This window comes from Hordeum vulgare, chromosome 4H, assembly GCF_904849725.1.
Source record: "Hordeum vulgare subsp. vulgare chromosome 4H, MorexV3_pseudomolecules_assembly, whole genome shotgun sequence".
Classification (NCBI taxonomy): domain Eukaryota; kingdom Viridiplantae; phylum Streptophyta; class Magnoliopsida; order Poales; family Poaceae; genus Hordeum; species Hordeum vulgare.
The window spans coordinates 35,074,785-35,100,423 of NC_058521.1; the positions used below are offsets into that span (position 1 = coordinate 35,074,785).

Consider the following 25,639-nt stretch of genomic DNA (forward strand, 5'->3'; position numbering starts at 1 on the left):
TTTTATTTACAAATAGATCACTGTAGCTGTAATTCTGGGTTGAGGAAAAGGTCTATATGTAACGGAACAAAATAGGATTTTTTGGGTTAAAAAATTGTAGGTAACGGTACAAGTTTAATAGATTTATACATGGGTTAAGCAAGCATACGACCTCCATAACCTTTCGATAACGCATGGCTTCAAGTAATCAAATACAAATAAGCAGATGTGGGCAAGTGCTCCGTCCAAATCAGACCCAAAAAACTACTCTTGGGGTTGAAAGTCATTGCTAATACCATTTTAATGACTTGGCATGCCAAGTCATTGCTAGCATAGGCTAATTTAGATTCCCTTTTTTTCCTTTTGCTCTTATCATACATAAGTTATTCTTTGTAGTTTAATCCCCGTGCGTTGCCACGGGAAACAAAGCCAACAAAGCCGTGAATGTCAAAGTATTAAATGTCGGTTGTTTTTCTCATATACCCTCACTCTGTTTCTACACAAATGATTGGTTCATGGTTGCCATGCTGCATTTAGCGTATGACGGATGCATGACTTATTTCTGCAGTATTTCTCTATGTTGCCATGCTGCATTTAGCGTATGACGGATGCATGATACTTGACGGATGCATGACTACCTGATATTTCTGAAGTATGACGGATGCATGACTTCTCACTCGGAAGTTTATCAACCCATAGGTACGAAACTAGCTCAATTTCACACCATTACTGACTACATATTGAAATGCAGATTAACAACATTGCAAGTATTTGGTTATCTCTCTATTTATGTGGACCCCAATGTTTGGACACAAAGGCGAAGATGGCCGAGGAGCGACTCCATGGAGGCTTCTAAGGAAAGAAATGCGCTGATTTACTGATCAACAAGTTGATCTGTTGTGAGAGGCTCTACGCAGAGGATGGACATAACAAGGGACACGGTCGAGCCTCATGTAGAGATCTTCGGTGTCTTACTTTATGCATGTTTGATTATATGAGTGCGTTACTTTTTTGATGATATTATCATATTTGAAGGAATGAGAAGCAGATGCTTTTTTTTTTGGTACCGCAATGAATAGACTTCCAAGCAGTTTCTTGGTCTGTCTTAGTCTGTCTATCCTCAAAATTATTATTGTACTTGTATAATTTGACACTGACGTTTATTTTGGGCATATTACTCAGTTTTTATTTTGTATCAGGAGATTTGTTTGTGCACGCTCCTGTGTATGTATTATAGTTTAGAAGAAAATATATATGTAGCTGGAAGTACAGCAATAGCTAAAAACCTTGTCTTGAAGTGTCCATAAATATGAAATATTATAATATAAATTTATTTCAATACAAGATTTTTCCTTCTATGTATGCAGCGCATGACAGATTCAAAATTCTATTTTTGTATTCTCGTATTTCAATACAAGATGAATTATTATCTAGATGTCCTCAAAGATAAGTTTTATATTATTATTAATTTGTTCGTTTCCAGCTTATTGTTGGCTTAGGGGTTGTAAAGCATATCCGTATTCCTCTGTTTGATGCCATTCTATTTGTTTTTCATTCCTTGTCATATGAGAGTATTAGATAAGGATATATTTGATGCAATTATGAAAGAAGCAAGCAAGAATGAAATGGATACTTGTCACTCTATGACTGAAACAATGTTTGTACCAGTTCAAAAGATTTATGAATTAAAATATTTTTTGATCCCGTGACAACGCACAAGCATTCAGCTAGGACGATGAAAGGATGATTCTTGACCCTCTCATTGACCAACGACAACAAAAGATAAGGTGTTAAGTGTAGCGCCAAGACAATCTAATAGATTGGATCGGATTTGACAACCAACAACAATGATAGGGACAGTAATTTTGTTGTTCCGTGGCAACGCACGGGCACTAAACTAGTCATCATAATAGACGTATTTTTAGGTCTAAGTAATTTTGGACGGAGGGAGTACATAGTTAGCCTTTTACAGTAGAATTAATATCCAAACTTTTCTACAGACTACAGGAGAAACAAATAAATTGTAACGAGAGCTTAAAGCCACCATTGGTTCAGAGGATTCAAAAAACGAAGAAAAGAAAAGAAAAACAGAAAGATTGGAATGCATGTGTAAACAACGGATGGAAAAACATAGGAATTTATACAGGAATACTAATAAATAGTTGTTGAACCGGTATGGCCCAACCCATACAAGTTATCTCTTAGGGCCCAGGCCCATGTAGTGGGACTGACCTAAAAAGGATGCTCCCAGCCATCCCGTTCCTATCCCAGCCGCCACACACAAAATACACAGCTGCTGGAGGTACTCCTCTCTCCCTCCCGTTACTACATGGTATCAGAGGCCAGGTCCGGCAAGGCCTGACGGACGGCGGCGGCGGCCGGCGTGGCTGCGGGGTCCGAGGGGGGTCGACGGCGGCCCTGCGCGCTGGAGAGGAGGCGGCTGTGCACGGGCTGTGCGCGCGCGCGAGGAGGAGAAGCGGCTGCGCGGGTGACAGGGCGACGGCTGGTGCTGGTTCCTTCCTGCCCCGGCTCTCTTATCTCTCTCTGTTCTGCTGTGTTTCTGGAGGTGGAAGGGAGAAGGAGAGAGGAGAAAGCGAAAGAAGGGCAGCTGCTGGAGTCTGGGGTTGCGGCTACTGCTGTTTTCCCGAGAAGAAGGTTGCAGCTGCTGGTGGTGGTGTGCACTACAGGGGAGACCGGGAGCTGGGTGCTGCTGCTAGAGGAGAAGGTGCTGGTGGTGGTCTGTTCCTGGAGCTGCTGCTGTGCATCTGAGTTGCTGTTTTTGCTGCTGTGTGTTGGTTCTGCTGTGGAGAAGAAGTGAGGTTGTGGTGCTGCTGGAACACCAAAGATGGCTGAACCAAATGCTCTCGCTGCTACTTTCGAGAAGCTCATGGAGTGGGGAGATCCCAACACATGTCATATTTGTGGGGAGGTAGGTCATTGGAAGAGGGAATGTCCAACTCGTGGTAGAGGCAGGGGATACAACAGAGGGGGCACTGGCAGAGGCAGGTATGCTCGAGGCAGAGGTGGATACCCATGGAACTCAGGGGGTCAACTTTCTAGGGGCAGAGGTGGCTACTCAGGGGGCAGGGCGCATATGGTAGTTGAAGAGGACACTGGGACGTCACAGGGCAAGGGAGTTGATGAGGCTGCCTATGGAGACTTTGCTCACTTGGCCTCCACTGATGAAGGTAATTCAATGAAGGCATTTCTTACTCCTAATGAGAGTGCTTCAGAGTGGGTCTTAGACTCTGGAGCATCTAAGCATGTTGCGGGTAATTCCTGTGTGTTTGAGTCTTACCATAAGCATGCTCCTACTCACAAGGGCACTATACAAACTGCCGATGGTACCAATCAGCCTGTCGTAGGGGTTGGCACAGTCAAATCCACTTCAGCCATCTCCTTATCGTCAGTTTTGCATGTGCCAGCTTTTCCTATCAATTTGGTCTCTGTCAGTGCTCTCATTGATCAAATAGATTGTCGTGTGATCCTTGACAAGTTCGGTTGCTTGATTCAGGAGCGACAGACGAGCCAGACGGTTGGGACTGGCACCAGGCGTAGGGGGCTCTGGTACATGGACCAGGAGGTGCAACCGGACTTGGTGTGTGCTGCGACCATGGAGGACAAGGAGAAGCAGGCGATGATCCATCATTGTAGAATGGGTCATGTATCTTTTGATAAGATGAGTAGAATCTTTCCGGATGTTATGTGTGGAATAGGCAAGGGCAAGTTGACATGTGATGCTTGCGAATATGCAAAACACACACGAGCCTCATATGTGAGTAAGGGGCTTAGGAGCATATCTCCTTTTATGCTCATTCATTCGGATGTATGGACTAGCCCGGTAGTGTCAATGAATGGAAAGAAGTATTTTGTTACCTTCATTGACTGCTATTCTCGTATGACTTGGATTTACTTGATGCGTCACAAGGATGAGGTGTTTAGCTGTTTTCAGAACTTCCATGCTCTTGTAAAGAACCAGTTTCAGGTGCAGGTCAACGTGCTCAGGACTGACAATGGTACAGAGTATGTGAACAATATTTTTGGGGATTTCATGGCTAACCAAGGAATTCTTCATCAAACTTCATGTCCGGACACCCCACCTCAGAATGGAGTGGCCGAAAGGAAGAATCGTCATATTCTTGAGGTTGCTCGGTCATTAATGTTTACCATGAATGTGCCTAAGTTCTTATGGGATGAAGCAGTTATGACAGCCACGTACCTGATCAACCGGACACCTTCCAGGATATTAGGTATGAAATCTCCGTCTGAGTTGCTCATTGGAGATAATAAGTTTGTTGTTTCCCCAAAGTTGTTTGGCAGTACTTGCTTTGTTCGTGATCACCGACCATCTGTTGGAAAGCTTGATCCTCGGGCAGTGAAGTGTGTCTTCCTGGGATACTCTTCTAGTCAGCAAGGGTATAAATGTTGGTCTCCCTCTGAAAAACGCAGGTTCGTGAGTATGGATGTTACCTTCAGGGAGTCCGAGCCATTCTATGGTACGCCGACTGATCTCAGTCTGCTATTTGCAGAGCTTGACCACCTACATCATGTGCACGATGGTCAAGAGGGGGAGAAGGATGTGTCTCAGGGTGATTCTGTGGGCAATAACACTGCTAATGATGTGCAAGTTCAGGTCCAACCAATAGTGGGAACAATTCCTGTTAGTACTCTCACTGATGATGATGTGTAGGTTCCTGTCGAGCCAACCGTCGATACACTTAAGATTGGTGCTCTTCGGGTTCCTGTTCGGGATCGATGGCAGACGAACACCCTAGTGTACTCTCGACGGCAACCACACGTGCAAGGGGAGCAGCAAGGCAGTGAGGCAAGAGTGCAAGGGGAGCAGCAAGGCAGTGAGGCAAGAGTGCAGGGGGAGCAACAAGGAAATGAGGCAAGAGTGCAAGGGGAGCAGCAAGGCAATGAGGCAAGAGTGCAGGGGGAGCAGCATGATAGTGAGACGAGCTCATCTGACACAGTGGAGTTGCCCATTGCATTGCGAAAGGCTACACGTGAAGCAGCAAGAAATGGTGAAGTCGCAAGAAAGGCTCTACCGAAGGATGATGCTTGTGATGATCTTGATATTGGCAATTTTGTGTCTTATAAGGCTTTGTCACCCACATATAAGGCGTTTGTTGCCTCCCTTCAAACTGTGTCAATTCCAAAGGATTGGAAGGCTGCAAAGCAAGATCCGAGGTGGCATGAAGCGATGATAGAAGAGTTGGAAGCACTAAGGAAAAACAAGACATGGGTGCTAACCACATTGCCGGCAGAAAAGAAAGCAGTGAGTTGTAAGTGGATCTATACAGTGAAGCAGAATCCTGAAGGGAAGGTGGAACGGTATAAGGCCAGATTGGTCGCCAGAGGATATAGTCAAACTTATGGAATTGACTATGAGACGTTTGCTCCCGTGGCAAAGATGAACACAATAAGGATATTGGTCTCCTGTGCTGCAAACTTTGGGTGGAAGTTGCATCAATTAGATGTCAAGAATGCCTTCTTGCATGGTGAGTTGCAAGAAGAAGTGTACATGGAAATACCACCAGGTTTTGGTACTTCAGAGACTACGGGGAAGGTATGCAGGCTGAAGAAATCCTTGTATGGACTGAAGCAATCACCAAGGGCCTGGTTTGATAGGTTCAGACGTGCTGTCCGTGGTATGGGGTATGGTCAGTGTAACGGTGACCACACGATGTTCTACAAGCACTCTGATCGGAAGATCACCATTCTTGCTGTTTATGTGGATGACATTATCGTCACTGGAGATGATGAGGAGGAAATAGAGAGATTGAAGGGTTGTTTGAGCAAGGAGTTTGAGGTAAAGGATTTGGGTAACCTAAAATACTTTCTTGGCATTGAAGTGGCTCGGACAGAGAAGGGAATCTCTTTGTGCCAACGAAAATACACCTTGGATCTCTTGAGTGACGTGGGCATGATGGGATGTCGTACCGCCCCTACTCCGATTGAACAAAATCACCAAGTGACAGCACAATCAGGAGAGCTAGTGAATAAGGAAGAGTATCAGAAACTGGTTGGAAGGTTGTTGTACTTGTGTCATACCAGGCCTGACATTACGTATGCTACGGGGGGTGTGAGCAGATACATGCATGAACCAAGGAGTGGGCATCTTGATATTGTGCACAGAATCCTGAGATACTTGAAGGGGACTCCAGGTAAAGGGTTGTGGTTTGGGAAGAGTGGACATCTTGAGGTGGATGGCTATAGTGACTCTGACTGGGCCAGTTGTCAAGATGATAGAAGATCAACTTCTGGTTACTGCGTGTTTGTGGGAGGAAATTTGGTATCATGGAGAAGCAAGAAACAGCCGGTTGTGTCTAGATCAACAGCAGAAGCTGAGTATAGAGCATTATCTCAAGGGTTGTGTGAGATGCTCTGGGTGAAGTACCTACTGAGCGAGTTGAAACTTCTGAGGAAGGGGCCCTTGAAGGTGTGGTGTGACAATCAGTCAGCTATAGCCATCGCTAATAACCCAGTTCAACATGATAGGACAAAGCATGTGGAAATTGATCGGTTCTTCATTAAGGAGAAGCTTGATGTCGGGGTCATCAGCCTTACTCATGTCAGTTCTGGGCAGCAGTTTGCAGATTGTTTGACAAAGGGTCTGGGAACAAAGGATTGTAACTTGGCATGTGACAAGGTGGGAATGATAGATATCTACCACCCATCTTGAGGGGGAGTGTTGAACTGGTATGGCCCAGCACATACAAGTTATCTCTTAGGGCCCAGGCCCATGTAGTGGGATTGACCTAAAAAGGATGCTCCCAGCCATCCCGTTCCTATCCCAGCCGCCACACACAAAATACACAGCTGCTGGAGGTACTCCTCTCTCCCTCCCATTACTACAATAGTCAAATCATAATAAAACCATGAGTTCTTGAGAAATTCAAAATAAAACCACATGGAAAGGTATTATTAGCATGTCATTATATGCCACTAATGATCTTAATCCCGTGTGTAGGAAATTAGTAAAGAGGTCCAAGTGAATTGTAAAATTCCTGCATTTTTCCTCTGAAACTGAAACCAAGAAAAATCTCCTCTATTTTCCTATGTGTTTGCTCCACTATTCTTTTGAACCAAAAGAGGCCTAAATATATGAAAATTTACAGCCATAATAATCTACAAAGAAATAACTAGTAAAAGCTCTTAAAGGTTGTACTCCAAGGATGAGATACTACATCAAATTATATACGCTCACGTGGAAAGAAAAATTACCCTCATTCATATGTGTGAAAAAGGTCATTCCTGGGGTGAACAAAGTAATTTCTAGGATTGCACATGCCATATTAATACTTATGTATAAGGGCTATAATTTAACACCTCGGTTTGTTCCCAGCATATGTATAAACACTGTTGTTCAACACCTCAGTTGTTCCCAACATATTTATTTCCCAACATATTTAACTCCAACAGTCCCGTCACCCCCTATTTCTTTTCATCGCCTCCAAACTCTGTAGAATTCCCATTCCAGAAGACGTTTCTATTATCAGATGGATCTTGTTCTTCACTGTTTAGAGTGTGAATGTTGCCACCGAACTGTCGGGGCCGCCTTCTCAAGGTATTTCCAGAGCTATGAGTAGCTGGTTGTTGACTTCCATCACCACGAAGAGGTTGGGATTCAGAGCTTGGTTCTGCCAGAGAAGTAAACATAATTTCACAGATCAGAAGTGTGTCTTTTCAAAAACACTACTCTGCAATCACGATCACTCAAAATAACAGACCAACAAGGAAATATCAGCAGAAGAATCTAAATAAGAAAACATACTGTACTGCTGCGAGCCCTCATTTCCCAGTTGATCAAGATTTGATGGGGTGGGATTTCCTCTCAAGTAGGACAATGGATTCACATATGATAACGCTGCCCCCAGAAAACCCCAACCACCCGACTTGTCTGAATTCCCAGTACGATCCAGATCGCTGGATGGCAATGACGATTGGTGCCTTGCCACTTTAACAGACGGAACGACGACAAGGGCCTGGCGGGTTTCAATACCCAGCTCATACAATGTGGTTTCCATATCTGAACAAGAATTTGACGATCAGTTAGATCCAACAATTCAACAGTATGATGCAAAGTTAGTACAATGAAGTAATGAGCTTCCAAATAGAAAGTCTTGTATAAAATCACAATATGGATGTTTGAAAACAAAAGTGTGATGCAATCTCACCACACAAGTAAAACACAATGGGACCATACCCGAAACACCTTATTCAAGTTTACATCATTACAGTCAAATGCCCAGGAAGTTAAATTAACCTCAAGAGGGGCATTCACATGCAGAATTTTATTTTGAAGTCTATGAAAAGATTACTTATATGAACTAACAGCAAGAAATAGTTCAAGCATACAAGGACATCTTATGGACCAAATAAAATCCATAATTCATACTATCATTCATACCAAGTAGATGGTGTGTTAGAATGTATGGCCTTGTGCAACCAAACGTTAAGCAAATAAATGGTTTACACTATGCATATATAGTGCAAGCCCTGGTAATTCATCAGGAAACTCCTGGTGAAGCAAAACTTCAAGCCAACCTGTGGTGTATAATTTAAGCCAAAAAGACACTCGCGTAGATCTTCAAAATGATGTACAAAATATTTAGATATTTCACATGCAAATGGTGATAGTATATTTTCACCAAGAATCACTATGCTCCTATAAGCAAGACATGATTTTTTTTCCTTTTCCATACCACAGTAACTCCTTCGACTGTGACATATCCTTTTTCTTTCCTTTTCCATACCACAATAACTCCTTGCCTTTCCTATCCCTTCGCCTTCTCCGTCTTTTCTCTTCCACAGCGAGGTTCTTCCTCTTTCCTTTTCAATGGCAGACCCGAAAATCCGCAACAGCGAGGAGAGAGAAGTCCGTGAGTTGTCATCCCAGTTTATCAGTGGTTACGATTGAAATTAGCCATGGTAGATTAAACAACAGAAAGGAGCGGTGGCGGTGGTGTTTCAAAATGACACAATACTTATACCCTGATCAAGAGCAGGAGGTTCACTTTCAAAATCTGGCACCATGATCAATTTGCAAAGTCTGGGAAGCTTGAATGATGAAGAGTTAGGAGTGACTCATGGCTACACGCCAGCGCGAATGGACTACATCAAGGCTGCTTCACATTGGCCTGTGTACGCTTGCATGTGCCATGCAGCACGTGGGCTTGATGCGAGATACAGGTGGGCTGCATGCGGGGAGTGGATAGCAGATATCACGCGGATTTCTCTGAGGCCATTTGCATGCACAGATATGACGCAAAGACATCAAATATATGGCAACTGGTGAGAAGATTGTGTGTGGGCTTATAACTGGAGGAGCAAAATCCTCCAAGCCACAGCAAAATTTGCGCTGCACGTCGCTGCTTTAGTCTTAGCAAAGGAAGATTTGCGCCTTCGTTTATAAATCATAAGGAATGGTTAGGATAAGTAATGGAGAAGAGTAGAGGCAGAGGGGAAGAATACCTGATAGTACAAAAATCTATCTACAAAAACTATTACCGCATATATTTTACAAGTTATTTCTAATAAAATTAACTAGTCTTAAGTCTTACCAACTCCGTACCATTTATAAAGGGGACATTTTACATCTGTGCCCCTAACTCGAACCCACTACTCAGATTTGCTCCTAATTTCGAAGCATGCTCAAATTTGCGCCTCTGCCATCGTTACGAACCTTTATAAAAATGCCCTTCCGTGTTGTTTCCATCCAGTCAAAATACTCTGACAACTATCTCACCGCCGAGGCTCTTCACCTAATTTAGAAGGATGTTTCGTCCTCAACCAGACGTGTTGTGGCCATCTTCTCCAACTCTGACCGCCGACCGTCGCACCCGATTGGACCTGCACTGATGAGTTCCGGTTCCCCTTCCGTTCTCTTAGCTCCGGGATGACCTCATGAAGCCTCCAAACAATACCTCAACAAGTTTCTCTTCCTCCTTCTGCCTCGTCGCGACACAGTACTCCGGCAACCGCCACCTCCGTCGTTTTTGTGGCCAATGCAACCCTGCGCCTCAAAGGCTTGCCCATTAGCTTTGCTTCTGCTCTATTAGTTTTCCTGTAGAATTAATTGTCGGAAAACTCCCCAAATTAGCCGCGCCCTTCTCGTCTTCCTCGCCTCTGACACTGCACCACCGCGCCCTGATTTCCTCTCCTTGCGGGCACAGGACTCTAGTCTATTTCTTCAGATCCGGGGAGTCATCCCGAAGCTTCTGCCGTTCTCCCCATCGTTCCACGAATCCTCCAGCATGTGCCACCTCGAGCAGTTCTCCCGCCGGCCAACCTAATCGTCGTTCTCGAGCTCGCAACCTGCTGATGTCCATGCCGACATGGTCGCGACCATCACATCCTTCCCCACGTGCGCGTAGCTCCACTCCCATTTTCCCCCGCCCTATACCATGCCCAGTGCCCCCGGCCCAAAGCCGGTCACCATGACCGACCTCGGCTAGATAGGCCGTGCGCGCGCCCGCCTACCCTGTTGTGCCCAGCGTATCTGGCACCTCTCGCGCAGCTACACCGCGTGCCTCCCCCCTCCTCTCGTTGTATTCCGGCTCCCTACAGCAAGCCGCCAGCGAACGCAGCGGCCGGTGAGCGCAGCCGCTCATGGCCAGCCATGCGTGGACCATTGTTAACCCTGACAGTGGGTCCCATGGCCCACATGTCAGGGAGAGAGATGTTATGAGGGGGAAAGTTTTTTATTTTTATTATTTTGGTTGGGCTCACATGTAAGTGACTGAGAGAGAAGGGGTGAGAGAAAGAGTTTTTTCCTTCAAATTTTTCAGTGGGTGCCGTATGTCAGCGAGATAATTAGGCAGGGGCAACAATGTCCAGAAAACGTCTAATAAACGGTCAAAGCCCTTTGACTGGACGGTAACGGCACAAAAGGGCATTTCTATAAGGGGAACTAACGGCAAAGGGGTAAATTTGAGCACCCTTCAAAATTAGGGATAAATCTGAGTAGTGGGTTCGAGTTAAGGGCACAAATGTAAATGTCCCTTTATGAAGCATGCGAGCATTTCAATTTTTCTTCCTATTATGAAGTGTGCCTTGTGAATTTAATGCTAGCTTCTCTCTGTACTAGTTTATTTACTCTCTTTGTTGGGTATTTACACATAGCTATCAACGAGACACAGCATTTATCATCATTTCAAAGAAAATGCAAAGACACACTACAAATCATTTCCCCCACTGGTAGTAGGATGTAGGAAGCACGTTTTGTGCAACATGCAAGCACACTTTTTAAGTATAAAGAAACTTATCATAGATTTCAATCCAGGAGGCAAATTATTACTCATTTGCAGCTAACTAACGACTAATAATAAAGAACAAGGCCTCGTCCATGCAAAAACTGAAGACTGTGTGTAAGTCCCTTGAAGTAGAGAACTGAATGGGATTGGTCTCTGGTCAAGATGCAGGATAAAACAAAGCTTTATATTATAAATATGTCCATAGGTGCAAGGTGAAGATTCAGTACCTTGTTCCGTGAACACTTTTTTAGGATAAAGCATTGCAAGATTATATGATCCAATCCCACTACCTTGGTTTTCATCCACAAAAGTCTTCACCTTCCTTAAAACATCTTCTTTTGTCAGTTTAATCTGCAGGCTAGGTCCATCAGGCATACGAATGGCCAGCTGAATATCATCTTTCTTTGCAGAATCTGTGGTCACTTCAATAGCTCTGCTAGTAGTTGCCTTATCTTGTTCCACAGGCAACTGTTGAGTACTCCTAGTTGGTATGCTAGAAGCTGGCTTGGAAGGATCTTTAGTGCTACTCCCATCAACTTTATTCTTACTTTTTGGTTTGGGCGTACTAACTGTCTGATTTGGCTCTGTGGAATTCTCTATATTTGAGCTCGCTGAAAAATCTGGCAACACAGCCTGGCATGCTGAATCTAGCTTTTCCTCAACAGCTATGTTGCATGAAGCTGAATCTGATTTGGGGATTTCACTTGTCTTGAGAAGTTCCTGGTGCATATGCAAGCGGTGAGTCATTCCTTCTCTTTCTCATGCACTACACCAAACAGAACTTTCATTCAACTGAAAGGTAACAGATTATGGAGAGAAAAACTTACAGCTTGGCTTGTGCTACTAGGTGGTTGTGCTACCAAATTAGTAGAATTAGCAAATCCACGGACTGCAGAAGATTCTGAGGATTGACCTGATGAATTGGAATGATTTTCTGAAGTAGATGAACCTTCTTGAGCAGGCATGGTTGAAGAAGCAGTATTTGCAGGTTCAGCCATTCTTGAAGCAAGTGATGCAGTTAACAGGGTGGCCGCTGTCTCCTAGAAGGAACAAAAGTAGCTCGTATTTAGCAAATCTATAGCACTAGTGCGAAAGTGTGAAGAATAACCCAACACGGATCATACAGTAACAGCTAACAAAATTACAAGATTTCCTATGGAGGAAAACCACTCTTATTTTCTTTTCTCAAACATACTTTATCCCGTAGTTCAATCAGGAAAGGCCAGATTTGCTGTAACAGTACATATGTAAAAAAAATAAAACAACACAAGAATATACTTTGACACTTTATCACTGTTATTATGGAACCAAAACAACTCAAACGGACTCTAAGGAGGGCAGATCACTCCTGAATTTTAATAAAAGAGTTGCCTATTTTCTTACATTGATTTATATACTTTCTCTGAAACATGCACATGAACATTAATAACACTCCAGATTTGTACCACCCATTTTTACATGTAGTGATATGATTATAAAGTCATATCATTTGGCATGTGGCAGCATTTAATTAAACTTACGAACTCGACAATTATTTGACCAAAACAAAAGAGACAAGAAGAGGCAGCTATTTATACCCTCACCAATATAGTTCTATCTGTTGGTACCAAATAGTGTTTATATAGCGCATTATGCTATACAGCAGCTTATCCCTTTGTGCAGCTTTAGCACATTTAAGAGTTTGCTATGGCCCGTACGAGCCTACTACAGCCCCCATATCATGCAATGTGTCAGAACACTTCAGTACAAATGCATTTCTAGGTTACATACGATCAATTTGTTGCAACTTCTAGTAATAATCTTGTAACCTGGTCTTTGAATCGATAGCCCAAGATTTGACACAGGACAATACCAACTATAGTTCTTCAAGTACTTCCTTCATTTTTATATACAAGGCCACTTCGTTTTTCGTGTCAAGCTTGGACTTGTAATTTTGGTCAACAAAATATGGGACATAATTCATAAAAAATAGATTATTGAAAAGTTCTTTCAAATGTGCCTCCAATGGCATACTTTTTATGACATATGACTCACATTTTATGGTCAAAGCTAGACATAAAAATATGAAGTGGTCTTGTATTAGTAGATGGAGGGAGTAAGTAATTTGCTTATATCATATAGTTGCAATTATAACTAGGCAAGCTGCACCTACCATTTCCCCGGTATCTTATCTACAAGAACTTACCTGCCAATTGAACTCTGCTACACAAAGTGATAAGAAAATGCAAATATAGAAATGAATGCAACTCAAAACAACTACAAGACAGGCTTAGTAAACTTTAACAAGTAATCTAATATTCTAACTACAGTTTATACCTGCAGATGAAGGGCAGCCCAAGCTTTCTCAATGCTTTCCTTAAGATCTTCTGGGCTAATATACCCCTCTGCCAAAAGAGCCAATTAAGCACTGGTCCAAACTGTCACTTAACAAAAGATAGTTTCCACAAAGAAAACTGGAAGCATAGTTGTATTCGTACCATGATTCCATAGCATAGCACCATTCAGTCCGATGACAGATATACTTGGGACAGACTTCTGTGGATCTGATTGACAAAAAGTCAAGGATGAAACTGCACAAACAAATTAGAACATTGTGATTATAGACATGAATAAACAAACAGATTCTTCATTAGTTGCAGGACCCGTTCCATGGTTGTTAAGATGAGATGCATTATACAAGTACCAAAATAGATGTGCTGACAAAATGCATGAAATATACTGAAGCTATGACAAGTACGAAGACAGGTATATAGATGTATAGCACCGACATTATAACTATAGCAGTAAATAAACAAATCCAACATGATCAAAAGGACTCTGGGATGGGAACATTAGGTGGTTCGTTTTTGTGTTGGCAACACCAGCATCATGGGATTGTACTACTGTACATGGTTTTCGAGTCGCGACTCATCCGAGTCGCTTTGGGGTAGCGACTCGGAAAAAGTCGAGCCTGCAGTTGCGACCAGTCGTGACTCGCGACTCCAGTCGAGTCAACATTTTTTTTGCGACTCATCAACTAGTCGACGACTAATCGCGCGACTCGAAATCCATGCTACTGTATGATGTTGGTAGGGTCATAAACAGAAAATTGTGATCTCAAAACCATATGAGTCTAGCTAAAACATATGTATCAACGTAAATTAGATACTATGTAGGATTGGGATAGGAAAGGTTCCATTGGATTTGGATCATTTGACATGGATACATCTCGACAACCATACATGGATTGTATGATATATGTCCAGTAATCAATTAGAAGATCATATGAGACCCAAAAAAATGGATGATTCATTTCTTCAAACCTCACTAACAAAGTGCCAAAGGCCTATGCCACCAAAGTGTGGTAATACCACTGGGTTAGTCCGACTGCATATAATGATTGAGTTACGGAATCATACAGAGTAACTGAAGCTTAGTCATTTTGGGCAAAACAAGGACGGTGCCCCAAGAGGGCAACATGAAGATCCATCCCACATAAGGACTAGTCTTTACGCGAATTTTGTTTGTGGTGATACAAAATATGATACCAACATAAATTTATGACAGCAAACCATTTCTCTGTTGTCGCCATGGAAATTTTGAACAACTACTTCAGTTTGTGATAAATTATTTTATGTTTTTCTATCAAACCACTAACTCTCCATGATGTCAGTATGATGTGCTTAACATGTTTCACAATCAAAAAAATTGTGAACTAAGGCTTATAGATGAACGTTGTCAAGTAATTGATACTAGAGCTTCAAATCAATAGCGTGCTGTCAATCTAGCAACTGATCCAGAGCAATCATCATCACAGTATCATAGCAAATATGTGTGTGCAAGGATACAGATAGCTGAAAATTGAAGCGTATCAACATCGCCCTGTTTTAGTTGCAAGAACACACAACATCTGCTTATCACTGCAGCCACCTGCGAATACAAACATAAGTGGATGCATTAAGCAATTTGCCCCTTCAATATGTAACTACCAAAATAGAAAATGAACTTCTGTACAAGGAAGGAAGTTTAAGGGAACCCACATGTTCATCAACCAATGTAGACTGTTCCAAATTACTTGAGGTTTCATCTTGACCTGAAATGAAACAATAGATGTGCTGTCAATAGACTGGACAAACTCTCATAGTAGAATATCAGTCCAGACAGGATTGTATTGGATAGTATATTTTCCTTATGCAGAACAATAAAGAATATTGCCTATCATTGTCAGGCTATCAAAAAGGAAGACATAGATAGCATAGCTACAAAATGTTGAATCTAACAACAAACTCACCTGATATGTAAATTACAAAGAGTTTTTTCTCCCTTCTTGATTGATTAATTGCATCTGGAATCGAACCCTTGTACGTCAAGGAATTAATTGTGATTTCCATCTACAGCTAGAGAAGAAGAAAGAGAATGAAGACATGGACACGGGATCATGTCTAAACACCAAGAAACAATGTTGGGGATATAGCTTATCGGGAACTTATCGGTCGACCTACGATAAGGGGTAAATCGCCCGATTTATCGGCGTAACGGCTGATTTATCGGCATATCGGTCAACTTATCGGTCGATTTATCTTAACGGTCACACACCGGTAAGCGACAAATTGGCCGATTTATCGACATATCGGGGGATATTTGGAACAATGCCAAGAACAGATTAAGAAATGAGAGTTGGACACATTAATTAATAAGGAAATTTTCGTTACCAATTGTCACTTAGAGATAGGGAAGTCAACATGATTAGATATTTTGCACAACCTTTCTTCTCCCGTCCCTTTTGATATATTGGTTAGGAACTATAAGATCTTCCACAATTATGTTACTTTGCATAGGGCAATTCACTAGTTGGTCAACCAAAGTTTTCACATGTAACTAAAAGAACCACTAACAAAAAATATATATGCATTTCATTCCAGTAACCAAACACGAGCCAAAATCGCTAGATTTATTACAAGGGGCAAGAAAAAGGGCTGAATTGTGTTCCCTGCTGTCTATGCCTCCTAACTGTTCATTTCCACCCTTGTTGAATGATACATACAAAAAAAAACAGAGGTCTCAAAGAACATCACATGCTCGTTGAACTTCACTAGAAAGTATGCGCAAGCCAGGTCAAATATGTGCAGTAATCTAATCGAGGCAAAGCACAGAGAGAGCCAGCAACTAAACCCGGACCAGAAAGACAGCTCAAGAATTCAGTGAAACACTGACACTGGTCAACCGGCTCTTACCAAGAAATATATAGTCAGACGGTGCTAGTAGAAAGATCGCTCGGTGACAGGGTGGAACTCCAACGACCGACCCTGTGCCTGTACACTACACGCGGAAGGTAGGCGCGTCAAGCACATCACAACTCATCAGAATCGCATGTCAGTTGTCGCAGTTTCGCGGTTAATCTAGTCGACTATCGGAATCGAACTACGCCCTACCACCAAGAACGGATCGCTGAAAGCTTTTGCAAAGATAGCTGAGCCTAATCCGTCACCGGAGAAATTGGGGTAAGACTTACAGGGGAAGGTGGATCCGGAGGGAGGGGGGAGCGGGGCGGCGGAGTAGCCGACGAGCAGGCGGCTTCTTGGACCGGCGACGGTGGGCAGCCGACTGATACGAGTGTTCAGGAGAGAGGAGAGATTTTCTTTTTTTTAGACAAACCCGATGAGGCTACGGGAGACGGGGAGAGGAGGATGAGGCTGTTACGCTGGCCCAAGACGACGAACCCGATGAGGTCGAGGGCTAGAACTGGGCCGGGTTCGGGCTGGCCCTGATTCATCCGAAGGAGGCCCGGCCTGGTGAGCTTATTATTCACTGTCGTGTCGTTGACCCACGGTAGCGCAAGCGCGTACGAGCCACACGGCCAGGCGACCACCTTACCCACTCCCAAATGTCCCCGCCGAGGCGCCTCGCCGTGCTCTGCTCCCACCTCCGGCCCGACGGCCCGGAGCCTCCAGCCGAGAATGAGCGGACGGCCGGGCAGCAAACGGTGATATCTACCTCTCCGTGCGCCGCCGCCGTCGACGACGCGGCGGACGGTCGCGTGGGGGATCGGGGGGTGGAGAGCTGCGTCTTCTGCCGGATCATACGCGACGAGGCGCCGGCGTTCAAGGTGCGTCGGGCCCTTCCTCCGCCTTCCCGTTTGTCGGTTGCTGCCGCCACCGCGCTCGCGAGTCCTTTCTGCTGCCTCAGAGAGGGGATTACATGGCTGCTTCGTTCACTTATCCAAACTGTAATGTCTCACAGCATATACCCGAAGCTTGCTCTCTGAGAGCGCGTAATCGAAGGAACCTCTAATTCTATGCTGCCATAAATAAACAGTAAATGTTCGTAGTTAAGGTGCTTGTACATGAATTGAATGAGGGCCATAACTGGATGAATTCATCAAGCATCCGTTTTTTCCGTTACCTGTTTATTTGTGGGGGCCGACCGGTTCATTGCTTTGAACAGCGTCGTCTGTGTAATTTGCAGCTCTACGAAGACGATGTATGCATTTGCATATTGGATTCTCATCCATTGGCTCCTGGGTAAGTTGATCCCTTTTTTGCCCCCATATTTGCCGATTTATATGGTTGGAAGTTTCCAGCTTGTGGTATAAATGTTTGTCGTTGCTTGGAAGAATTTTCTATCTCCTTGATTTTAAGAATTACTCCCTCCGTCCCAAAATAAGTGTCTCAAGCTTACTACAATTTTGTACTAGAGCTAGTATAAAGTTGAGACACTTATTTTGGGACGGAGGGAGTACATGATTGTGTAATGTTGATTTACGCCTTCGCTCAAAACTGGCGAAATGAGTGCAATTCAACTTTTGCCAGTATTTAGTATTACTTTTAGGGCATCGCTTAGCCCATTTGATTGTGTGGAGTATGAAGACAAAGGTCTCATCCGGCAATATTTTATTTAATCTATTCAATTTTATGCACCAACCAATAGAACCAAAAGCTTGAACTAATGGAGAAGGTTGGATAATCCACATAAACTTCAATAGAATCGACCTGCAGAACCAAGTTTGCAGGTTCAGATTACAGCGCTATACATAATGCATAAAGTTTCATCCATCGATGATCATAATGTTTTATGGCAACTGTCTGAACTTTCTATCCGGTGGATTGCTATGATTTATAACTTAATACAAATGCATTTGTTGGAGCATATCCATATTTAGTTCCAGAAATAAATCTAGATTAACATAATTCCCAGCCGCTTTAATTTATTCGCCAGATCTTCACAGTTAATTTCTAAGTATGAAAGTAAATTAGAGGGAAATGTGGAGAAGAGTGAGTCAGTGAAATGCACTTAGATTTGTCTCTCTACATTTTGTATGCCTCTTTATACTTTTGAACACTAGTTTATTAAACAATGGAACTTTTATCATATTTTCTTGCCCAAGAAACACTGTAAATGAATAGTGACCAACACATTTTCCTGCCAAATAACGTTTTAGCAATTGGTTGGTTGGGTGGATGGAACATAATATATCTTAGTAAACCATACTCATTCATTTGTTCTGGCTTTAAATTAAATTCAATTAGTGCTGCTTAGCTTACTAGATGCGTAGGTTAATCTCCCTTGAACTTTCTCTCTTGAATAACCATTCATCTTAATTGCCTTGCTATGCTTAGTTACAAAAATTACCTAGTTAAATGAGTGTTAACCTATACTTGTTTGTTCATTTTATTTTCAATTTCTTAAGTGATATTGTCTCCTTGTCATTTTCACATCTTCAGGCATTCATTGATAATTCCAAAACGCCATTTTTCATCTATGGAGGCCACTCCACCTCATGTGAGTGTTTTATTACTATAATATGCATGATATTGTTTCTAGGAAATTATTGTTTCTCGATTTGAAGTGGTACCTCAGCAAAGAAATAACCCTATTTGGTATTTGATTTTCTTTTGATATTTTCTCTGCAAGTAATATGTAGTTAGGTAAGTAACATCCATTCTGTCATCTTGACTTTGCATTTAAGTGGGCTCATTGATTGGAAAAAAAAAAGGAACAAATAGTATCGTATGCCACACCCAAATAGATTTTCTTCTTAGGGACCAAACGAATCAAAATGCTGCAGTATTTATTCCGTGAGCTGATTACCAATTTACCCTTGCATTGGTTTTTCGCAAATCGCATAGTTTGTTGTATGAAAGCTTAATTTTAGATTCGAAACTAGATTTGAGCACAAAAAATTTGTAATACCACATACGAATCTTTGTAGCAGATTGAAGCCAAAACAGATGACATGCAACCTTTTTTTTGGTTATTTGCCATTTGTGCAAGCTACTTAACTAGCCAAATAGTCATGCCTAGTCCTGATGTTACTAAGGGAAATCTGATGATCAGCTGGTAGATTCATTTCGTAACTACTATTGGACCATTCCTCCATACGCCTCCAGACTTGTTGGTTCCTTCTGGTGGCGTGACATTTTTAAACCATCTCATAAATTCAGACAAATTTCCTCCTTGCCATTTCTAGAGGGGACACTGCCCTTTTTTGGAGTGATCACTGGTCTGATCAACTCCTGCATAGAAGATTTCTGAGGCTGCATTCTTTTGCCCTTGATAATCTGTCACCGGTCCATGATGTCCTTACCACCCAAGACCCTTTGGATTCAGACAAAGGCTTTGTGTGACTCCTTCTGAATGATGAACTTAACACCAGGGACATGCTTCAACAGAGCAGAGGGATGCGAACTTTTTTTACAACGTTACTCCTAGGAGGCCCTCTTGGTTGTTTAGCTTCAAGAGGGATCTCGTTCTTCTTTCTTACAGAATGAAGGAGGAGCTTGCTGCTTCCCTCAGGCCCTGGCTGGATTGGCTCGACTCTAGCACTATCCTTGTTGTTTAGTTTTCCCTCTGTGTGCTACCCCTCCCCATTCTCCTCTCCTGTGTCATGTCTCTCTCGTACATAATTCATATGCTCTGTATTAATGAAATTTACCCTGGATCCTCCCTTACAGTTTCTATTCGGAAAAAAAGAACTAATATTGGAGCATTACTTTAATGTAACATATATTAGTTCATATCATGTAGTTTATCTTTGTCTCTTATGTTTAGTCTTTTCCGAGTGAGCTGCTAGTACAGCTATTTTATTGAATTGAGATACATTGTTGCATGTACTACAGGAAACTATTTAATCCTCGTCACGTCATGCTAATCATCTCAAATTGTATCCTTATGTTCATCATACTCCTGAGTTTTATTTTATCTGTTAGTTAAACTATGCGTGTTTTTTCACCAAAATGGTTGGTGTTCAACTGTTCATTGGCGGATCTGCGTGGAGACAAGAGTTGATGTGCAATCCGAATTTTATTTTTGTTCATAATTTCATATATTCTTTTATATGTTAATGAAATTTATTTACTTTAGTAATGTTTCCACTTGTAAGGACGCATTTTAATCTGGCGAAAAGCATCTCAATGAAATAAGTAAAAAAAAAATGCACAAAGCAAGCTAGAAATTTTGCACCCCCATTGCTCAGTTTCTTGATCATCTACCAGATTAATCACATAAGGACGTCTTCTGATATTGATATCTTGTCTTTGAGCCAGGTCATAGCAGCCATGTGTTCCAAAGTACCTTTTCTGAGCAATGCAATTATGAAAGCTACTGACTGTGGTAGGTAGACTACAAATATTTTCTATTCCCTTTTGGCATAAGTAAATTATATATTTTCTCGTAATAGAACTGTCTGTATAAACTGAAGACGGGCAGCAGAATTAAAAATTTCATCGCTTGTGTATAACCCAATGAATACTTTTTCATGACTTGTGATCAGTCTCTTGCACATAATTTTGTCCAAATATTGTTGTTTGGACTAAACTTAAAAGAATCAACATAGGCTGTTGAGTTCTCCAAATGAACTTCTCAATTTGTTTTCTACATTAATCCCAAACATGCATATGATTAGGAATGCCTGAGTATCTTCAATGCCAGATTATGTGTTGACTAGCTAAAATGGTGCCAAATTTCAATCTTTCATAAATCTACAAAAATATGAGAACACTGTCCTGAGATTGAAGTATTTTGCTTCAAAACCGTAATAGAAACCCAAAATGAGAAAATAATCCCTACATTGTACGCATTGCACATAAAGTCGATTTATTTGCTGATTCCAACTAAATGTGAAGCTAATGTGACAGGAAAAAAAATACCTCCACATGTATCATTCATCACTCAAACTGGGGCAATGTTGAGTTTGACACTATTAATAAGCTTGTGCATGAGTAGGTTAGAAACAAAATAGGTGTGCCATTTCAAGATAGCAGTGTTTCAATCTGGTACTCCCACAGTTTCTTCCATATGCATAACGCATCTGCATTTGTCAACATGCACTATGTGGATGACTTAATCTCCAGAGTTCATGTATTTTTCCATGAATTTTCAAGAAACATGAGCACAACTTTCTTGCTTTCCACACTCTGCAATATATTTGCCATTTTCAGTGTTTTAAAAAGGCACTCAGTTATCCCTTTTGCACAGACAATGGATTCTGTAATATGACTAGTTTTTGCAGTCTGGTATTTTGTATTACGTGCATCTATACAAAACCAATACAATGTATGTGTTATTTGTCGCAACTTGATTAGTCAATTAGACTTATATCTTGATCTTTCAGAATCATAGCTCTTCAATGGCGCTGATTTGTTGTGATGCCATTTGTTATCTAACATTTGCTGATTTGCATATTAATATGATCTGATTGTCTTGGAACTCAGATGCATTCAACTTGGTCGTCAATAATGGAGAAGCTGCAGGACAAGTTATTTTCCATGTGAGTAATAATATCTCAAACTTAAGTGCATAGGCTCTATTTTCTATGTCATTGTTTTCTATTATTACAGCATGCTCACTTCCATATGATTCCTCTGCATTTGTTTATAATTAACTTTAGAATTATTTACTGGTCTTTATTGTGCTTTCAACTATCTACAGACCCACTTCCACATAATTCCACGTAGATCTGGTGACAAGTTGTGGCCTACAGAGGTATATTGTCTTCCACATTTCTATATTCCCATTTTCAAAACCTTTAGCCTTAAGTTGCGGCTGTTAGTAGCAAAATAACTGTCTTATTACCTACTGGTATTCTTCATCACAATCAAAACTAAAATATTGCAGAGCTTTAGGAGGAGCTCTATTGAGCCAAATGAAACCTCGAGCCTTATTAGCGGCATCAAGAAGCAACTTGATTCTTCAGAAGACTGAAGCTCTTTACCGCATAAGGTGCGATAGAAAGCTGCTTCAGTTGTCCAGTCAAGTACATAATCTGCCTCGGTTGCATAGCGGAAGTAATCCATGAATTTAACAAATTCGATAAAACACTGGCACTGTAACTACTGTATAATGTGGAGTTATGTTGAGTGCTCCATCGCATGGAGGAAGTGTGTGTGTGTGTGTGTGTGTGTGTGTGAGTTATGCTAGTGTTTGAAAAGATGGCTGCCTACGTGGTTCGTAGGTGCTCGATAGCCAGCTCTTATTGCCAACTGAGGCGACATATTAGGTACGGAGCCACCTTCGCATAGATGATTATATCTTATGGAAAGAATCTAATGAAACTAATTTGGTGTTGTAGATGTTAATATATATTTTTTGATAATCTTATGCTCACCCTATAATACTCCCTCAGTTTCAAGACAACTAAAGTTCTAGTTTTGTCCTAAGTCAATTTTTTGAACTTAACATACAAATAAATATGCTAATGTCTACAACATCAATGCATATAGTATGAAAATACATCTTATGGGAAAATCTAATGAAACTAATTTGGTGTTGTAGATGTTAATATATTTTTTCATAAACTTGGATAAATAAAAAGAGGTTGACTTGGGACAAACTAGAACTACAAATAATTTGGAATAAAGGGAATGTAACTGTACTGGAACCAATTAAGCCTGATAGCTAGTTAGGTAAAGGCTACGTACAGTTTTGCAGGATTTGTTTTTCTTTGTTATATATTTGTAATGTTCAACATGTATTAGAAAGCTCCTTGGGTATTTAAAAAATATTCATTATGCATTACTTTATCGCGTATTAAGAAAATGTTCGTGGTATATTTTAATAACATGGACATCGTGTATTAAAAAATGCTTATTGTGTATTCAAAATTTCATTTTGTATTTATAAAATTCATCGTGTGAAATCAAAAGGAAATATTATGTACTGAAAATTTTTCCACATGCATTTGAAAAATATTAATGTAATTAAAATATTCATGCATTTAAAAATGTGTATGTAATTTTAGAGAGTTCACACATTTTAATACATATATTAAGCATTCAGTTATTTAAAAAGTAAGTTTTATTTTTCAAACAAAAAAGGAAAGAAAATGAAAAATGGAAAAATCCAAAAAAAGAGAGGAGCATAGTAGAAAATAGGGGCGGAAAACACAAAAGGAAAAGGAAAAAAGAACCAAAAAGAAAGAACACGAAATGGGGCCAAAGTCAAAAATCTAGGCCCAAAATAATCTGTAGGAAACCCTCTTACTATTCAGTCCTAGCCCATGGCAGCAGCGACTATATCTCGCATTAAGTGAGATGATAATATGTCTCGGTGAAATGGTGTACAGTAATTGGGTCGGCTCATTTGTGCACATCTTTGCTATCGTCACAGTCTTTTTGCAAAAAAGTACCTATGCTTTTTAATAATTAAACCCATAGTCCCTATTTAAGTAGAACTGGGAAAATGATTCCATTTTGCAAATTGACCCTTGCATTTTCTAAGAATTCTGCTCGTGCTTCTTTGTTCATCTTACCGAGTGACACGAGAAGGTGGAAGGGGGGCAGCTTCGATTGGGCTCTCGACGGTCGTCTGGCTTTCCCTCCGCCTTCGGCCCTCTCGGCTTTCCTCCGCCTCCAACGGCCGCCCGGTTCCCTCCTCCGCCTTCGGCGTCCCCGGCCCTCCATCCCAGCACCCGAGCTCCCATGTGCTCGCCGACTAGCAGCCATAGTGAGGCCCTCGTTGACCAACAGCCATGGCACCGCTTCAGAGCTATGTTCCTTCTTCCTCGCGTTGGCTCGAGATGGGTGGAGCAGCTCGGCGTCCATAGCCATCACCACGGCTCCGTCTGACACACTCCATTGCCTGCTCGCCAACGTCGGCTTCTGCCTGCCCCTGCACATGGATGCCGTCGAGTTTGTGGCAAGCAGCAGCAGTGCTTGCAAGCAGAGGCAGTGGGTGGCAGCAACAGAGGGGAGAAGCAGCCACGGCTTCGTCGACGATAAGCAGAGGCAGCGGTGGCAAGCAGATGCAGCGGGCAACAACAAAAGAGGGCAAACCAATCATAGATACCAGAAGCACACACGTCCAGGCTCTTTGCATTATCTCTGTTTTGTACATTTGATACATAAAATATCTAAAATTAATCACACATTTCTCTGTTTTGTCAAAAAATGGTACATAAATTTGTTGGGGAACGTTGCATGGGAAACAAAAAATTCCTACGCACACGCAAGATCTATTCATGGAGATGGATAGCAACGAGATGGGGGAGTGTGTCTACGACCGTTAAGTGAGAAGATTAAATACACGGTTGATGTAGTCGTACGTATTCACGATCCAATTGCGATCCGTCCCGATCAAGCGTCGAACAGACGACACCTCCGCGTTCAGCACACGTGCATCTTGAAGACGTCTCCGCCTCCTCGATCTAGCGAGCGAGGGTAGAGTAGTAAATGGGTTCTCAACCAGCACGACGGCGTGATGGATGTGGTGGTGGAGTTAGTTCAGCAGGGCTTCGCCAAGCGCTACTAGAACAAGGACGAAGGAGCTATGGAGTAACGGGGGAGAGAGGGGCGCCAAGGGCTTGGTGTGTCCTCTTGGGGTGCCCCTCCCCTCTAAATATAGGTGGAGGGGCGTGGTGGACAGCCCCTCAAGCCCTAGGAGTGCTGACAAGGGGGGTGGAATCCTAGTCCTCCTCCTTCCCTTCCATACATACGTGGACTTTCCACCTTTCCCAACTGGATGGGCTTGAGGGACTTGTGCACCTGGAACAATAAGGCCAAGGCACCTTCCCTTAGCCCATGCTGATCCTCGGCACGTGGTGGTACCCTTGGTGGACTTCTGGACTCCTTTAGAAGTTTTCGGAACCTTCTGGAAGCTTCCCGGTATAATACCGAAAAAACTGAAACTTTTTCTGGAACCGTGAAAACAACTTTCCATATATAAATCTTTACCTCGAGACCATTCCGGAGCTCCTTGTCATGTCCTGGATCTCATTCGCGACTCTGAACAACATTCGCTCAACAATATACATAGCCCAATAATATTATATTTTCATCGAATGTTAAGCGTGTAGACCCTACGGGTTCGAGAATCGTGTAGACATGACCGAGACACCTCTTCGGTCAATAACCAATAGCAGGACATGGATGCCCATATTGGTTCCTACATATTCCATGCAAATATTTATCGGTTGAATCATGATGTAA

The 25,639-nt window shown here is 42.1% G+C and overlaps 2 protein-coding genes and 1 long non-coding RNA gene across 5 annotated transcripts; 2 read left to right on the forward strand and 1 right to left on the reverse strand.

Annotated features, from left to right (window-relative positions):
• Positions 1-513: 513 nt before the first annotated feature.
• On the forward strand, positions 514-1,136 carry LOC123451122. The gene is made up of 2 exons (XR_006632100.1): positions 514-678; positions 797-1,136. It is a non-coding gene; the product is annotated as an uncharacterized LOC123451122 (long non-coding RNA).
• A 6,059-nt stretch (positions 1,137-7,195) lies between these two features.
• On the reverse strand, positions 7,196-16,899 carry LOC123447746 (plant UBX domain-containing protein 11). Of its 3 annotated transcripts, XM_045124396.1 has the most exons (11): positions 16,732-16,899; positions 16,454-16,538; positions 15,511-15,616; positions 15,260-15,312; positions 15,068-15,149; positions 13,718-13,783; positions 13,557-13,624; positions 12,068-12,280; positions 11,468-11,960; positions 7,760-8,014; positions 7,196-7,625 (listed from the first exon to the last, which is right to left on the reverse strand). In XM_045124396.1, exons 3-11 carry the CDS (start codon positions 15,608-15,610, stop codon positions 7,420-7,422), a joined length of 1,536 nt encoding a protein of 511 aa, XP_044980331.1. In that variant the 5' UTR covers positions 15,611-15,616; positions 16,454-16,538; positions 16,732-16,899; the 3' UTR covers positions 7,196-7,419. The 3 variants fall into 3 exon arrangements, with proteins under 3 accessions (XP_044980331.1, XP_044980333.1, XP_044980330.1); XM_045124398.1 differs by lacking the exon at positions 16,454-16,538 and having other exon boundaries at positions 15,511-15,610; XM_045124395.1 differs by lacking the exon at positions 16,454-16,538.
• A 138-nt stretch (positions 16,900-17,037) lies between these two features.
• Positions 17,038-22,809, forward strand: LOC123447747 (adenylylsulfatase HINT3). The gene is made up of 7 exons (XM_045124399.1): positions 17,038-17,325; positions 17,685-17,740; positions 18,941-18,998; positions 20,762-20,828; positions 21,929-21,984; positions 22,146-22,199; positions 22,332-22,809. The coding sequence occupies exons 1-7, from the start codon at positions 17,104-17,106 to the stop codon at positions 22,416-22,418; spliced, it is 600 nt and encodes a 199-aa protein (XP_044980334.1). The 5' UTR covers positions 17,038-17,103; the 3' UTR covers positions 22,419-22,809.
• The last annotated feature ends 2,830 nt before the right edge of the window (positions 22,810-25,639 follow it).

Bases quoted from the DNA above. Each gene is read 5' to 3' on its own strand.
- LOC123447746 (XM_045124398.1), bottom strand. From the start codon at position 15,610: ATGGAAATCACAATTAATTCCTTGACGTACAAGGGTTCGATTCCAGAT. The intron at 11,961-12,067 runs GTAAGTTTTTCT...CATATGCACCAG, and splicing joins CTAGTAGCACAAGCCAAGCT to GAACTTCTCAAGACAAGTGA. The intron at 8,015-11,467 runs GTACTGAATCTT...ATTCTTGTTCAG, and splicing joins AAAAGTGTTCACGGAACAAG to ATATGGAAACCACATTGTAT.
- LOC123447747 (XM_045124399.1), top strand. From the start codon at position 17,104: ATGTCCCCGCCGAGGCGCCTCGCCGTGCTCTGCTCCCACCTCCGGCCC. The intron at 17,326-17,684 runs GTGCGTCGGGCC...TGTAATTTGCAG, and splicing joins ACGAGGCGCCGGCGTTCAAG to CTCTACGAAGACGATGTATG. The intron at 17,741-18,940 runs GTAAGTTGATCC...TCACATCTTCAG, and splicing joins TCTCATCCATTGGCTCCTGG to GCATTCATTGATAATTCCAA.